Source organism: Sus scrofa, chromosome 4, assembly GCF_000003025.6.
Source record: "Sus scrofa isolate TJ Tabasco breed Duroc chromosome 4, Sscrofa11.1, whole genome shotgun sequence".
Classification (NCBI taxonomy): domain Eukaryota; kingdom Metazoa; phylum Chordata; class Mammalia; order Artiodactyla; family Suidae; genus Sus; species Sus scrofa.
The window spans coordinates 90,885,701-90,902,851 of NC_010446.5; the positions used below are offsets into that span (position 1 = coordinate 90,885,701).

At 43.6% G+C, this 17,151-nt stretch overlaps 3 protein-coding genes across 5 annotated transcripts in view; 1 reads left to right on the plus strand and 2 right to left on the minus strand.

Moving 5' to 3' along the window:
* The window catches only part of LOC100520241 (olfactory receptor 10J1-like), a 328,271-nt gene that overhangs the window by 56,803 nt on the left and 254,317 nt on the right, over positions 1–17,151 (plus strand). The gene's annotated exons all lie outside the window — the stretch shown is intronic.
* LOC100155689 (putative olfactory receptor 10J6) lies at positions 4,788–10,916 on the minus strand. The gene has a single exon (XM_021089594.1). The coding sequence runs from the start codon at positions 7,905–7,907 to the stop codon at positions 6,978–6,980; it is 930 nt and encodes a 309-aa protein (XP_020945253.1). The 5' UTR covers positions 7,908–10,916; the 3' UTR covers positions 4,788–6,977.
* Positions 14,885–16,154, minus strand: APCS (amyloid P component, serum). Its single transcript, NM_213887.1, has 2 exons — positions 16,022–16,154; positions 14,885–15,914 (listed from the first exon to the last, which is right to left on the minus strand). Exons 1-2 carry the CDS (start codon positions 16,083–16,085, stop codon positions 15,304–15,306), a joined length of 675 nt encoding a protein of 224 aa, NP_999052.1. The 5' UTR covers positions 16,086–16,154; the 3' UTR covers positions 14,885–15,303.

Here is a 17,151-nt window from a genome sequence, read left to right on the forward strand (position 1 = left end):
TCTCAGCGGTATAAGGGTTGGAGACTGTTCCCAGATGTCTCCTGGCACCTTAAATGAAGGGAATCATTTTAGGTTGGGGATGAGAGGGGTGAAGTGAAAGGGATGGGAGGGATGTGTCACTTATGAAACCAGTGTCTGGGATTTATTCTATGGATCATACAGGTGCCTAAGAAGGCACACATCTAAATAATCAGATAAATTTAATATCTCTTCGATTCTCCCCTCTTTCCTGTTGACCTGCTTGAGGAAGTCTTTTCTGGCCTAAGAGGCGGCAAAGGATTCTTGCATTTGTAGGCCAACTTTGTTTTAGGCCAGTTGAGACTCCGGCCTCATTCATAGTTTGCCTCATTTATTACAGTCAGGGCCCAACCTCATCCATACATTTGTTCTCATTCAACAAATGCATATTGAGCTTCTGTAAAATAGCAGGTACAGTCCCCTGCACATCTGAATAATCCAGTTTTGAAAATGTGTACAAAGCTCTCACTTCAGAGGCTGCACAAAATCTCACACGTTACTAGATGGATCTCATTGAGAACTAAGCAATTTTACAAAATTTTTATGTGTAAATCAGTTTATTGATCACCTTTAACACAGTTGGATGGGTAAAAACATTTTGATTTTTTTTATCCCCAACTTCTGTTTATAACCAGGCTCTGTGGAATCTCAGTTTATCCCCTTTTAAAGCTATTTCCATCTCTTTCAATTATTAAAAGTTGAGATCCCCTCTGTTGGCCCTGTAGTGGGCAGACAGGTTACTTTGGGGGTACAAAGATCAGTGGGGACAAGGTTTGTCCTTTTGATTTTCCTCCTACCCCAGCCGTTTGCATTGGGGGTGGAGTTAGAAAGGTAGGGTCTCCTGCTACACTGTCTTCCTTTTCTACTTTAGCAACTTTGGAATTTATAGTTGGGGGAAGTGTTAGTCTGGCTCTGAAATCTCCCCACTGCTTTAAGAGTTAGCTCTTCGAGGGGTTGAGGTGGGTAAGGAGAGGGAGAAACAACTGGCTCTTAACTGACAGCCCTGTCTGTAGCCCCCTTGTGAGTGGTTACCATGGTTCTCTTGCTGTCATTGACAGATTTAGGGGTGCACCCCTGGTGCATGCACGAGTTCTTTGGAAGGCCCTGTAGAACCAGCTAGACAGTTGTTGACGTGGGAATACATCTGTATTCTCCCTCTGAGATGCTACTTCCGGGAGACGCAAGCACTCTGGCTGCCAGACCCCCTTGTCAGGCTGCCTTCAGGAGGGAATGTGCAAGGTATCTCAGGCCCAGCCCACTCAGTGGAGTCCGTTTGATTATGGTAATCTCATATGCTCTTGTCATGTCATCTGCCCTGCGTTCTGATCCGCACCCTGTTGGTGAAGGAAGGAAAGAACCGCTCTTCAAATGGTATAAGATGGCCAGACACACTTATACCATGCAGGGCTGCTTGGGGATTGTACTGGAGAGTGGAGGGAGCCATCTGAAAGGGACAGCCACATCAGTCATTGAGGACTTGGGCACCTGGAGCAGAGAATTCCTCTCTTCCCCACTTCTTACTTTCCTGAGTTATTTTAATGTCAACGCCACCCCTACATCCCTGCGCCAGGACCCCATCTGGTCCTCTGCTCCTCCACACTCTGCCCTGGTGGACTTCTCTCCTTGTACAAGGTCTCCCTGGGTGAATCCACCCATTTAAACAATGATCATCTAGATACTGACGATTCCTGCACCTGCTTCTCTTAGAACACTCTCCTGAGTTCCAGATCTACGCAGCCAGCTTCTTGGATGTCTCCACTAGAATACCTCTCCTTCAGCCTTAACAGTCCCAAATCCAACTCATCATCTCCTTCACATCCCAACCTCCTTCTCTTCTAGAGTTTCGTGCATTGGTTAAGGACACCACAGTCCATCCGCTTGCCAGAAATTCCAGGGTCTTCTTTGACTTCATTACTCCTCCCCCATATTTAATCCATAACCACGAATTGTTAGTCTCACCTCCCACAGATCTCCCCAGTCTGTCCATTTCTCTCCATCAGCTCTACCTCCATACCAGCCCAGTCGACCGTCAGCTGTGTCCTGTAGTCCCATAATAGCTCCCTAGTCAGTCTACCTGAAGCAAGTCAGTTAACATTTCTACCATTAACCTAAAAAGTGGGCATTAAAATGCATACTTTATAGGCTTATTGTAAGGAGCAAATAGGATATTATATTTGAAGACTGTTGTGAAATGCAAAGTACTATGAAGTTGAAGTACTGTTAAGTGAATTAATGTAGATGACTGCCACTCAGCACAGTGCCTGCCATGAGGTAAACCCTCAATAAATGGTAATTGCCTTCTGCTTTCCACCACATCACTTTACTGTTTTGGAATTCCTGTTTCACCAGAGATGAGTTTCTAAAAAGTTAGAGCCACATGGCTTCTGTCACTAGTCTTCTTTCTGTCATCTCCTGCCTTTATTTTCCGCTCATTCTAGAGCTAGAGGATCCCCTCAGCCAAGCTTTTTATTGCTGATGGTTGGTATTTCTTCTTTTTTTTTTTTTTTGGATTTTTAGGGCCGCACCTGTGGCATGTGGAAGCTCTCAGACTAGAGGTTGAATAGGAGCTTCAGCTGCCATCCTACGCCACAGCCACGCAGGATCCGAGCCATGTCTGTGACCTACACCACAGCTCATAGCAATGCCGGATCCTTAACCTTAACTGAGCGAGGCCAGGGATTGAACCTGCATCCTCATGGATGCTAGTCAGATTCATTTCTGCTGAACCACGATGGGAATTCCCGATGGTTGGTATTACTATGTTTCCTTTCTCCTCAGTTACTATCTTCATGGTAGGAGAAATAAGAAGTGAGGTGATGAGAAATTTGAGTGCCCAGCAACAGAGGGAGCTGAATTTTTGCATTAGTATAATTCAGAATCAAAAATTGTGGAAGGATTTTTATAATGGATATGTCATTTTCTCAAAGGTACAATTATTTTTCCTGATTTTTTTCCTCCAGCCTTTATTGAGATATAATTGACATATATTCTGTAAGTGTAGAACGTGATGATTTGATATATATATGGTGAATTTATATGTACACATAAAATAAGTTAAACATGTATTGCCATATACAGTTAACATTTTTTTTTCCTCATGATGAGAATTTTTACTATCTACTCTCTCGGCAACTTTTATTTTTTATTTATTTATTTTTTTGTCTTTTTGCCATTTCTTGGGCTGCTCCCGCGGCATATGGAGGTTCTCAGGCTAGGGGTTGAATTGGAACTGTAGCCGCTGGCCTATGCCAGAGCCAAGCAACGCGGGATCCGAGCCGCATCTGCAACCTACACCACAGCTCACAGCAACGCCGGATCCTTAACCCACTGAGCGAGGCCAGGGATCGAACCCGCAACCTCATGGTTCCTAGTCGGATTCGTTAGCCACTGCGCCACGGCGGGAACTCCTCAGCAACTTTTAAATATACAGTATAATGTTGTTACCCAGACTTATCAAGCTGTATGGTACATTCTCAGGACTTATTTATTTTACAACTGGAAGTTTGTACCTTTTGACCACGTCCACTCAATTTTGCCCTCCCTCTCCCCATCTACCCTATCCCATTTCTGGCAACCACCAATCTGTTTTCTTTGGGTTTTGTTTTTTAGATTTCACATATAAATGAGATTATACACTATTTGTCTTTCTCTGGCTTTTTTACTTAGAGCATTTTGATAAATGTTCTGATTCTTAATGTTATGACCCATTGCTATTTAAAAACTTAATTTTGGGGAGTTCCTTTTGTGGCCCAGTGGGTTATGAACCCAACTAGTATCCATGAGGAGGTGCAGGTTTGATCCCTGGCCTTGCTCAGTGGGTTAAAGATCTGGGATTGCTGTGAGCTGCAGCGTGGGTCACAGATGTGGCTTGGATCCAGTGTTGCTGTGGTATGGGCTGGCAACTATAGCTCCTATTTGACTCCTAACCTGTGAACTCCATATGCCTCAGGTGTGACACTAAAAAACAAAGCAAAACAAATTTAAATCTCTTTAAGTTTTGAAGGCTACACCCTAGTATGGACAGGAATGATTTTCAGTGGTAACATCATATCCTTTAATGAGAAACTCAACTGGTGTAATTCTGTGTTGCTAAGGGATTAATAGTGCAATGACTAAATTAACACTGAGAGTGTGAGGGTTCTTGAAGCAGCTGAGAAGTTGGCTTATAGGAAATCCTGGGAAGGAGGAAGTACAGACCCAAGTGGCCCTGCCATTATGGGTCTTCTTACTCTTTATGTTTTTAGGTGAGGACCAACTGCAAAGGACACAGAAAAGCAGAGCAGGTGTGTCAGCTGATCAAAGCACGCCAGGAAGTCCAAACATAGTGCTTCATACATAGTAATTGCTCCACTATTACGTGAGATTTAAAAGCACCCATTCTACTCAGCACTGCACCAGGCATGGGCCTAACAGTGAGAGAAGCAGTTCCTGATGCCAATAGACTTGTAATTCAGTGTTAGAAACAGACTCACAATTAAGCAATGAAAGCGTAATTAGAAAGATGCTATCCTGATATAATGTCATATCAAGAACTTTAGGGGTAGAGTTCCTGTTGTGGCTCAGCAGTAACAAACCTGACTAGTATCCATGAGGATGTGGTTTCAATCCCTGGCCTCACTCAGTGGGTTAAGGATCCAGCATTGCTGTGAGCTGTGGTGTAGGTCACAGACGTGGATCTGATCCTGTATTGCTGTGGCTGTGGTGTAGGCCAGCAGCTATGGCTTCAATTAGACCCCTAGCCTGGGAACTTCCAACTTCCATATGCCGTGGGTGCAGCCTTAAAAAGACCAAAAAAAAAAAAAAAAAAGAACTTTAGGGGCAAAAATGAGAAAGAGTAACTAATTGCCTATGTGGGAATGAGATAAATGATGAGGAAATATAAGGTAGTATTTATAATTAGATACTGGTCAGCACAGAATAAATAGGTAAGGGGATTAAAAATATTTTTTGATGGTGAATGAGACAGAATGAAAAGTGGCTGATGGGTACAGAGCCAGGACTTAAACTTGGGACTTCAGATTCCAGGTCCTCTATCCTTTCTACTGTGTAGTGCAATGGCTTATTATCTAAAAAAAGAGGCACATATATTTATTTTTAAAAATTGCACATGTAGTTGGACCAGTGCAGGCAACAGCTTTGGAGAAGACGCTTTTCCTTATAAGTTTCTGACTAATCTTTTCTGGCAGCTCTTCTTGGGCCCAGCTGTGACATTTAACTTCTGATTGCACACGTGGCCTATGGTGTGTCTGTTGTGGTGGCATTTAGATTGAGGAACCTTTTGCCTTTGATCTCTGGACTCCTGCAAGAATGGCCTCATGGGAGGGGAAGGCAGCCTCTTCAGCTGGAGAGGGTTAGAACCGCTTTGCCTGCCACCTGCTTCCCTCATCATCTTGCTTTCCTGCTCAGAACGACCCCCCCATCCCACAACTTTCCTTCTACACACAGAAGGACATATTTAAGGATTGTAAGAGTAGTTGTTAGTCCAGAAGGAATTGAGGAAGATGGGTACCAATTAAGAACTGGTCCTGTAGGTAGTCTTGGTGGTAGTGGGAAGGGGATCCTTTTGTACTGCAGGGAGAGACATTCTCATTCTGGGGGAAGGCATGCCCCCACTCCTCAGGGGATGCCATGCTTAGGCATTGGGGGGGTGGCTCCATAGTGGGCTGATGCTGAGAGCATGGTCAGAGCAGAACTACGGCATGTTCAGGATTCTCAGACCCAGCTTTTGACCTGTCAAAAGCTTCTGTAGGAAGCCTTGCTTCTAGGATGCAGACATTTCGGAGACACAGAATAGAAATGAGAAAGATGACCAGACCTTGAAAGAAGCATGGTCTTCCCACCTAGAATCTCAGAAGTTTGGAAAGCTAGATCTTACTCTAGCTGAGCTCCTTGGATGTTACCAAGCCCTTCTCAGTGGAGAGAAAAGGAAATCACTCCCTTCAGTAAGAAGGTGCATACCATTAAGGGATGAGCAGAGAAGCATTCTTAACACAGACTATTTTCGTAGAAAGATGCACAGGACCAAAGAGTTTTTAATCCTCCCTCCTACCACCCAAGGCAACAGTATAGAAGGTTTGTATGAAACCAGAAAAACTCCTGGGATGCTCTGAGGGAAAGGATGGTTTCTTTCTAGCCTTTTTTGGTGAGTGGAGTGATTAAATCTCTGAACTATCACCGATAGCTTGTGCTATTTGTTTTATTCTGTTTTTTCTTTACGGCATTATCCAGGAAGTGCTGTAGCGTATGCAAATGAAGAATGCCTTTATGGTTCTCACTCCAAACAGGGCATGGCTCTTTTTGACCCAACTCATTATTCTTCGTAAGATTGACGAGAACCAGCAGCCAGAGGGCATTAGACCAGCACAGTCAGATTAGAGAAGCGAGAGTTGTGCACAGTTTACAGCCTTGGTCAACACTCTGAAGACCGTTTTGGATGGAAGCAAAGGCTCTAGCATAAATCAAATAATAAAGGCTACAATTTCAAGGACTAAACCAGTGATTTCCAACTTCTTTCAATTTTTTTTTTTTAAAAAACAACATGCATCTCACCTTTCCCAAAAGTTCCAATATGGTTTTCTTCCTTACTATTGACTATTCTTATCTTGCTGGGAAGGTTTTGTCCATTCTTATTTTCTGTAGATTGTATTATGAAATAAGAGATTTTTAAAAAAATTCAAACATAGAATAACCACATTTAATATGCTTTTAAAAAGTCCCCTGCCCCACCCTGGAAATTTGGGTATGCTTTCTTAAAAATCGTGCTCATCTTCCCTGACCTTTTGAACCCCCAGTTGAAAATGCCTGGATGAAAGTTTGAAATACATGGAGGCAATTTTTTTTTAATAAGGGTGCTGAAGCAAGATGTGCACATCCTGTGGCCAAATAGATGGCACAGGACAGACTTGTGAGGCTGGATGCAATGAGGATTCGCGTTGCTCTTTATAAAAAGGGTCCGTGGATTAAGAAATGTTTTTGCTCACAGCTCTGCATAGGGCCTCCTTGACCTCCTTGTTCCTCAGACTGTAAACAACAGGGTTCAGCAGGGGAGTGACAATGGTGTAGGTCACTGAGAGAAGGAGGTCTTGTTCTACAGAATTCTCTGACTTGGGCTTGAGGTAGGCAATGGAGGCACAGCCATAGTGGACAATGACCACAGTGAGGTGGGAGGCGCAGGTGGCAAAGGCCTTCTTCCGACCTTCGGCCGAGGCGATCTTGAGGATGGTGGAGATGATGAGAACATAGGAGATGAAGACCAGGCCCATGGGAACCAGGATCACAAATAAACTGACAACAAAGTTGATGATCTCATTGATAGTGGTATCAATACAGGAGAGTTTCATGACAGGGAGAATGTCACAGAAGAAATGACCAACCACCCTGTGACAAAAGGGTAAAGTAAATATGGATGTCACCTGGACAGCTGCCATGGCCAGGCCAATCCCAAAGGCCCCACACATCAGCTGGACACACACCCTCTTGCTCATGATGACCATGTATCTGAGGGGGTTGCAGATGGCCACATAGCGGTCATACCCCATCACTGTGAGCAGAAAGCAGTTGTTGATGGCTAAGGTAACAAAGAAGAACATTTGAGTGGTACAACCTGCTAAGGAGATTGGCTGGTTCTGGGCTATAAGTCCAGTGAGCATCCGCGGAATGATGACCAGTGTGTACATGGTCTCTGAACTAGCCAGCATGCTCAGGAAGAAGTACATGGGTGTGTGGAGGTGACGATCCATGTGGATGATGGTCACAATGATGGCATTGCCAGCCAGGGTTAATGTGTATAGGATGAGAAAAACCACAAAGAGGGTGATCTGGTGCTCATGGAATCTGGAGAATCCCAGGAAAATGAACTCTGTCACTTCTGTGAGGTTTTTTCTCTGCATTCCTCAGTTTCAGTGTCTGAAAGCAATGCAGGGAGTCAACATGGAGAACGTAACATCATAGCAGGGACTCCAGGACAGGGATAGAGGGAGGGGTTTGAGGACCCCCTCCCCGCAAACGAGTCTATTTCCTTCTATGGTTAGGAGGGAGCTGGCATGGTTCTGTGCCTATTCTAGCCCCCTCCCCTTTTCAGTTTTTGCGGTCTCCTTAATCTTCCCTCAAAGGAATGACCAATGTGTGAGCCCACCATATACATCAAGCTCTCATCCTGCATAGGTTGTTTTGGTAGAGCATGGATGGAAGGCTGATTCTTTTAATGATGTGTAAGCCACAGGGACCCTGAGTCTATGCCATCCCAGCTTTGCCCCTGTTTTTCTTCTAGGTAATGTATGACTAGCTGGGATTACAAAATGGGAGTGAGAGAGTTAGACTTAACAAATTAGAATCACTGGTGCCCCTTAGGAAAAACTTCTGGTAACACCGTCTAGGGAGGAGAATTCACCTTGGAAGAGCTGGTCTTTAGAGACTTATTAGCAGGAGCGAAGATGAGGTATTTGGTGCTCCACCTGGACCGTGTAGGCGAGACAAACCATTGGCAAAGTTGTTTTGTTGTAAAAGTGTTAGCAGGGACTTGAGGGTTTCGGGGCCAGTAAGCCCAGGAGGAGGTGGGGAGTTGTTGGAAAAGAGAGGAGGACTGGCATACAACAGAAGACTGGGCCTGGAATGAAAGAAATAACTGATTTCTTTTTGGCAGAGAGAATTTTAAAAATAGGTGTAAATAAACCTGTTTTCTAAACTGTATTGTGATGTAAAAGGTCCTCAGGAGCCCCAAGCCTTTCAGTTAACGCTGTCCTATGTACCGTCTCCAGGTAGTGGTATTTGGGAAATGGAGAGAGTTGAAAGATGGCACAGTGCAGAAAAGGGGCCCCACGTGCAAGAGGTGAAACCCAGAGAGAGGAAGAAAAACGTTTTGCTGGTAATGACTGGAAGAAATCCAGGAGCCTCTCTTGTCCTATCTTCCCCCTTGCAAGCACACACAATACTTCCTAGAAATTTGTTGAGGGACCTTGGGATTGCCACCATAGATCAAATGGTGGTTTGAACCTTTTTCCTTAAAAAACAAGATAACATTAGCAGGCTGGAGGGTTTTGGCAGATCTTGGGAACTTCCTTTAGGGATCCAATTCTTCGTGAATCTAGACTCCTAGGAATCTAGGTAGTATCTAGAAAATGTTGTGGATGTTCTGGAAAGTAAGGAAGCAAACGTGGAAAACATATACATCATGGAAAAGAAGGAAGCAAACATTTAACGTAGAATTGAGTGTGCCACTAATTAAAGCAAGTTACATTAAGAGGCTGCTGTGATACCAATTAGAGGACGATGAAAGACTAACAGTGCAACTCTAAACATCTTTGGAGAAAGGATGAGCCAGAACTGTAGAGCTATGCCTGCTTAAATTGATTAAAGTTAAATAAAAGGAAAAATTCAGTTCATCAGTCACAGTAGCCACATTCTATGCTGCTAAAAGCCACGTGTGACTAGTGTCTGCTCTGCTGGATATCACAGATATCAAACATTCCCTTCCTTGGCGAAAGTGCTGTTGGACAGTGCTGCTCTCGTGTATTGCCATAGACAGCGGTGTGGAATACATTAAATAAGAATAACAAAACTATTTTAAGAACAATAATATGGTGTGCTGTCATATGGTTAAATATGTGTGTGAATAAGCCTATAAATATTTATATATGCAAAAAGTCTGAAAGTATATACATCTGGTATTATTGTGGGTGAACCATTATGTTGGGGTGGGGGTGAGATTCTAGGTAACTTTGACTTTTTACACACTGCTGTATTTACAGTTAGGATCGCGGTCCTTATTTTAAATTATTTAACTTTTGAGTGCAGAAGTATAGCTCTTAAATAGTTTGGAAAGTCAAGGAGAAGGACCAATGAGAACAGAAGTTAGATTGAGTGAGGAGGAGGTCACTGATGACATACTGGCCAGTTTCAGTAGAGTCTTGGGCTGGAAAGCAAGGTTATAGGGAGGAAACAAACAAACAAAAAACTTTAACATGTCATCAATGAGAACAGGAGATTGTATGTGCGTTTCCCTTTCCTGATGAGCCTATTGCAATGAATGACAAAAAATGGTTAAGAAGATACTGAGCCAGGAAAACTGTGGACGTAATTTGGGAGAGGAAAGAAGAAGAATATTACTGAATTGAGTCAGGAGGAGGAAAAAAAACCCTCATTTTTTTTAGGGCCTGAAAAGTGCTGCCTTCACCCCAAATCAGCCACAGATTTCTTGTAGGTATGCTTCAGGTAAATATGAATTTACTTTATTTGAGTAAATTTTAAAGTTATAAACAGGATGGCTGATGACTAGGAAATGTGGTCCAGGTACATGAGTCCAGGAGAAAGAGGGGAAGAAGTAAGCTTATTGCCTGTGGTGTACTTTTGAATTAGATTGAACAGACAATGAAAGACTATCTTAGGCAGAATATTCTTAGAACTTGGGGAAAAAATGCAAAAAGGCGGCCAGATCAAGACATGTGGGAGGACATAATGCAAATGTTCAACGCAAATGTTCAAGTAATGTTCTTTCCATGTTCGTGTTTATTTAGAGGAAAGGGGTGCGGTATGAGAGGGAAGGGTGAAGCACCACCACTTGGGGGAGCTATTATGTCTCCTACCTGAGGAACTCTGGTACCGCCCAAACCTCAGCATTCCCTTTAGCCAAAATAAACAAAGTCCTGCAGTAAATGGGATTCACCCTCCATAACATACACTTTGGTGACTAGCTCTACCTCCTAGGGTAGGTGTCATCTGCTTACCCGGATTTTTTCCAGTTATTCCTCCCTACCTTTACTCTTCATGTCTTCAGTTCTAGGATGCAGTTCGCACCATCTTGTCACATCTCCAGGGACATTTTAGCATTAAGGACTAAAATTGCAGATGAAGGGCGATTGCCTCCTATCTCACTTTTAAACTTCTTTTTGAAGTGTAGGAGCAATCCCAATTTGTTACTTTTTTTTTTTTTTTTTTTTTTTGTCTTTTGTCCTTTTAGGGCCGCACCCATGGCATATGGAGGTTTCCAGGCTAGGGGTCCAATCGAAGCTGTAGCTGCTGGCCTACACCACAGCCAGAGCAATGTCAGATCCCAGCCGCATCTGTGATCTACACCACAGCTCATGGCAACGCTGATCCTCAACCCACTGAGCGAGGCCAGGGATCGAACCTGCAACCTCATGGTTCCTAGTTGGATTCGTTTCGGCTGCACCATGATGGGAACTCCCCACACTGTTACCGTTGAGGCCTGTAATGAGAAACCCATGATTGTTACTGCCCCTGCAGGAGAGAGGCCCCAGTGAAGGAGATGAGCAAGTGTGGGATGCGGGAGTAAATCATATGGGAGTCCTGCTGGGTTGTCTTGGATTCTCACACAGAAGAGATTAGGTAGCAGCAGACACCAGTGTTCACCATGGCCACCGTGGCGGGAGAAAAGAGGTCTCAGAGAGCACTGTGGTGCCAGAGAAGTGTGTGGAATGGGTGGGTGGCTTCCACCAGGGGAGATTGGCTGGGACAAGTGCTCAGCTGTGAGAACAGGTGTCAGTGAACTCAAGGACGATTTTAGCACCAGATGGCCACCTCCTGTCCCCCTGCTGGTTGCTCTTTTAATCAGCCCAGCCAGAAGTGACTGCAGCTGGGCACCGTAGCAGCAGGGCTCTGTGTGGCTGAACCCGAGGGGTGTTTCTGGGGAAGTCAGTAGATAATCTCAAAAGCGCAGTAGAGAACAGAAAGGAGCTTTCAAAATGATTTATACACTCCAGAAGGACAAAAACCCTGTGGGGGAGTAAGAGTACTGAAATGTGCTCATGCATCAAAATTTTAGTCATGAAGCTGAGATTCTTACTAGAGGAAAAAGGAAAAGAAAATCAAGGGGAAAAACACATTTTGAGGGTGTAAAGGAAATACCATTTGCAAAGTGAAGAAACGATGACAAAATCCATGGGTGCTTAAAAATATCTAAATCTTTATAAGCAAAATCTGTGCCTAGAAACAGAATCTGTGTTTAAAAAAAAATTAAAAGATGTAAGGTAGGCTAAGCCTCTAAAAATCTATTTTGTGTTAAAAGGAGTTATGCAGCTAAAAAAAAAAAAAATTAATGACATCTTTTAACCAGACTTTCCATCCTGTCCTTTTCCTTTCATTAGACAAAATAGGTGTAAGGAGCCAGAAATGGAGGAGTTGACTTCTTAAGAAGCTGATGATTGTGTGAACTATTTGAATAAACAAGAGAATGATGACTTGTCTTTGGGACAGACGCCTTCTCATACCCAAAGAAATCCACCCACCTTCTTGAGTCTGGAAACCGCCTGTGCTCTTTTCTGATTTTAGAGCATAGCAGGCAATCATGCTTTACAAGAGATCACTGCAGTGCCAAGAAAACTGATTGTTATTTTTTTTGCCAGAAGAAATAACAGAATCTTGGTCTTTTTCAAAGCTCAGCCTTATTAAGTTCTAGGTCAGCCTTATTAGATTATTAGGTCACTTACAGTTCACTGCACTCTGGCTGAAGCACAACGTGACATGTTCGCCGTGGGCACCTCTGTCCTTTGAGGAGCTGCCCCTTTAAAGCCTGATTTGGAAGGACTCTCCCAGGAAAATTCCTGTTGTTTAGCTCTTGTCTCCTGGGCTAATTTGCCAGGAGACTTACTATGTATCCCATGGGTCTGTGTGGAGTCAGAATCCAGAAATGAGCTGGGAGATCTTATTAGAAATGGATCATGCAAGGAACACTGGGCAAGCTTTGGTCTCACATGGCCTGGTTCTTATTTTTTTTCCTGGGGAAAATTATAGCTCAACTCAGACAAAGATGTGTTGAACTCACGTGGCCCCATCTTTTGTTCTTCTAAACCCATGTAGTATACTGCCCTTGTTTAGTGAAAGCCCACTTGTGTAAGTCAAATGCTCTTCCTCAGTGTCTGAAGGAAAAGCTTAGCCCTTTTCTGCTACTAGTGGGACACATAAACACAGGTTTGATTAGGTAAGGATTAAGTTTGGGTGCAGGGACTGAAAATAGAGCACAACGAATTGCTTTTTATTTGTAGGACTATACCAAGAAGTTAAGGCAGATGATCGGAAATTTTAGGTGTAAATCTCATTCTGCTTACATCTGAGCTGACACTTAGCACCTACTCAAGACGTGTTCTGGTGGTGTAAATGCTATGTGTGTGTCATCACATCTCATCCTCACAAGAACCCCATGGACTGCAATAAGAAGTTGCTGTAGCAGCTAGAGCTCTGGATGAAATGCTTTATGTTAGCCTTTGCCTTCTCACTGCAGACAGAGTTCTGTCAGCCTCTTAGAGACTGTGGGCCTTGGTGTAGGTCATCAGTAACGTTAGATGAGTTTTGCTTTGGATCCTGTGGTTGTATGAGATTTGACACCTGTGCCTTTACCACTGCCCCATCACTTGGTGGCACCTCTCTGCATCTCCCATGTGGAACTCACAGAAGAATGGCCATAGCCAGACAAAACTGAATGGAAAATTCTGGAACACAAATGGAATTTAATTTGTAAGTTATTTAGTCATATCAAGGTAGGGATTAAAGGTGACTCAGGTCACATTTCAGTATTCCTTCTGTTCTTTAAATGTCCTTGGATACCCGTTCTTTCTAAATAAGAGGAAGTACCATGAATACCTATACCTAGAAAGTCTTCATGTTGCTTTCTGAAGGTGACTACATGTTGGTGCTTTCTAGTGAAGGTGGGAGAAAATCTCTCTCTCTCTTTTTTTTTTTTTTTTTTTTTTTTGGTCTTTTTAGAACTGCACCCACGGCGTATGGAAGTTCCCAGGCTAGGGGCTGAATTGGAGCTGCAGCTGCTGGCCTACACCACAGCAACGCAGGATCCAAGCCGTGTCTGCAACTTACACCACAGCTCACAGCAATGCTGGATTCTTAACCCACTGAGTGAGGCCAGGGATCAAACCCTCGTCCTCATTTGTACTACTCGAGTTTGTTACTGCTGAGCCACGATGGGAACTCCAGGGGAAAATCTTTCTTTAATCTTTACCCTAACTCAAGTCTAAGTTAAGGTATATCTCAAACTCTAGGAGACCTCATTGATTTAACTTCAAATATCTCCTCAGAGTTTCCAATATAAAACACAGAGAAAGCAGCAAGCCCTCTCATCAGGGAAAAGTCTTTTATAGACATTTCTGGTAAGACTAGCCCTGGGGCCATGTCACTGAATGCTGACCTACTTTATTGTATCTGGTGTCTGCTTCTTTGTCCATCCTTGGTGAGTGGACACATGAATAAAAAGTAATCGCTTGGTTATCATTCTGAAGCTGTCTTTCTGATTTCCCTTGGTTTCATGCTCCATTATCCATGGCAAAGCCTGCCTTATTTCTCATACACTGCCAAATTCTTTGGTGTCCTTGCTTCTCTGAGAAGGGTCTTCATAGCTCTTGAGGATATGCTAGTCAGTATGCTTCATGGTTTTCATAATAATGAAAATAACTAATAATAACATCTGACAGTTATTTTGTAGTGTTATAATTAGGATGCCAGTAGCTATACTAACAGTTGTACCTGAAAGAGGTAAGTGGGCCACCAGGTTATGGGAGGCAGTGTCATGATAGAGCGTAAGTTACATCTTGTATGAAGTGGGGATCCGTGGAAGGATTTCAAACTAGGATTTCATGTGGGCAGTATATTTATGTTAGGACGGTATTATGAATATCAGGCATTGTAATGGTACCACTAGGATTTTTGAGAAAAAGTCATGTTTGCTTTTACCCAAAATGATTCTAGACTCTTAATACAGTTTTAGTGTTTCACTCCTACTGCTTATAGGTTCCTCCCCCCGCCCATTACTCATTATCAGGTTCTCAACTATTGCTTGCTTTATCTCATTATCATCTCCTAGGCATAACCTCAGACCTCATTTTGATTTTGTAGCTAGAAAACTAAATGGAAGGATGTTTATTGCAACTCCACACACAGTTCAATTTTGAATTGTTAATACAGTGAATAATAGTAGCTTGTAAGTGTCGCTTGTGCCCCCTCATTGAGTTCTCTAGCTTTATGATAAATCTTTTTAGTTACTTCAAAGTACCTCATCCCTCTGCCACCATAATTTTCAACCTGATTTTTCTGGATGATGAAATATCAATTTCCAAATAAGTAGCTATAAGAGAAAATGTTTGGGATTATGAGCACTGAACAAGTGCAGGGGGGCATAATACATTTTAAAATCAGGCACACATAGAGACAGGAAATTCAAAGAGTAAGGAACTTCAGATGTAGGATTTAGTATCCGGTTGCCTTGAGCAGAGCTCTTGCATGTTGGTTGTTTTCATGTTCAAGTCCTCTTGTTGATTCCAGACGTCAGCTCCACACCCGGGGCTTGATGACAACATATCCATTCATTTCGTAGTTCAGTGCCTGCCAGTCCAGGATGGTGGGATGGGGGAAGGACAAACCCTGATATACGAGCCGGATCTCATTTGGAGACAACACAGAGCCCCACATGTACAGATCCCCAATCTCTCCCACAAAGGACTGGGTCTTATCAAACCCTCCTCCATAGCTGTCCTGCTCCTGTCCCAGGACAATCCTGGGATAAGCTCCAACAGAGTAACCCTGCCTCAGGCCCTTTTTCACCAGCGGCTCTCCATTGATCCAAAACTCAGCAATGCCTGTGGAAGACTCCCAGCTGGTACAGATGTGCACCGGCCTGGGGAACACCTCCCTAACTTTGAAGGTAACTTTGGTTTTTCCAATGTATAGACTGTACTCTCCAATTCTATGTTTAAAAACCAGGAGCTCATTGTCCTTGCCCTGGAGGTTATAGGAGAAGAGGCTGTAACCACGAGAGAGGTCACTATAGGCTCGAAAACACAAGGTAAAGTTCTGCAGAGGTTTCTCCAGCTTTGTGATCAGTTTCACATGGTCAGTGGCAGACTCTCTAGGGAACACAAACACCTTCCCCGTGAGGTCTGTGGAGAGAGAAGGAAATATGAACCTTCACCATAAATGCAGGGGAAAATAAGTCACATTCAGTCTCTTTTTTTTCTCATCTCACTTTCCTTGACCACCCCCTTACCTCGGTGAGCAAAGGCTTCTGGGAGACTGGCGAGGACAGAGACCCAAAGCAGCAGCCTCTCCATGTTCTTGACCTGGGCTATTACAGCAGCAGCGGGGACCCGGACAAGGGTACAGATAGCACAGTGGTTGTTCACCCAGCTTCCAGAAGTCACATTTTTAGACCTTAGGCTGTTGGGAGTTTATATGCACCTCTGGGTAAGGAGGGGCTGTGGAGAGCACCAGTAATGTGTGAGTGATTTTGCAGGCCTGCCCCCTGATGCTAGCAGTCAGTGGGGCACTGGTGAGGAGGGAAGGGCTAGGAAAAAAAAAAAAAAATCAATGAGAGTTATTTATCACAGATAGGGGCCCCGCCAGAGTTTTGGCTCCTCTGTCTGATGGCCTCATGTCTTCTGTTTGTGGACATTTTGGGATTCTGTTTTCTGCTGAAGACTCCAAAAAGTCTCTTCACCTTTGACTAATTCAGTATTGAGTAACAGATTCATGACATTGCTAAGGGGAGTGACCGAGAGAATTAAAGTATGTACTTGCTGTTTCCGTGAAGCCTAGTATTTTCAGCTACTATTTCTCAGTTCTTTTTCTTCTTTGACTCTCCTGGTGTTTCCTTGTGCCAGACGTATTTTCCTGGTAACCTGCTGGCTGTCCTCGGGGATGTCAGCATCTCCTGGGTTTTCCTCTCTTCTTCTGGAGTCCCTACCATGGAAGGTTCATTGACAGGAGTCTCTGGTGATGACCCCATGAAGCCATTACACCCACGTTTATTCATTAATTTCCAAGCACTACACTAGGTGCTGGGGCTTCAGTGGGACCTCCATACCCTTTGCTCCTCCTTAAAATGGTACACTATTAGCCACCACTCAAACCTGCTCTGACCCTAAGATATCAAACTGAAACTCTCCTTTCTAGCTGCATTATTTTCCTTTTTTCTTATCCCTAAATTCTATAGCGTTTTCACCCTATTGTCCAGCCTCCTGTTTGTTCCCTCTTCTCTCAACTCACGGCAGACCTTTTGATCAGGCTTGTCAATGACATGACATCTGCCAAAGAATTTCCTTTCTCATTCATTGTTCAAAAGTGATCCTTCTAATCCTCAACTCTGGGCAGGCCCCAACTCTAATTTTTTCTAAGCTG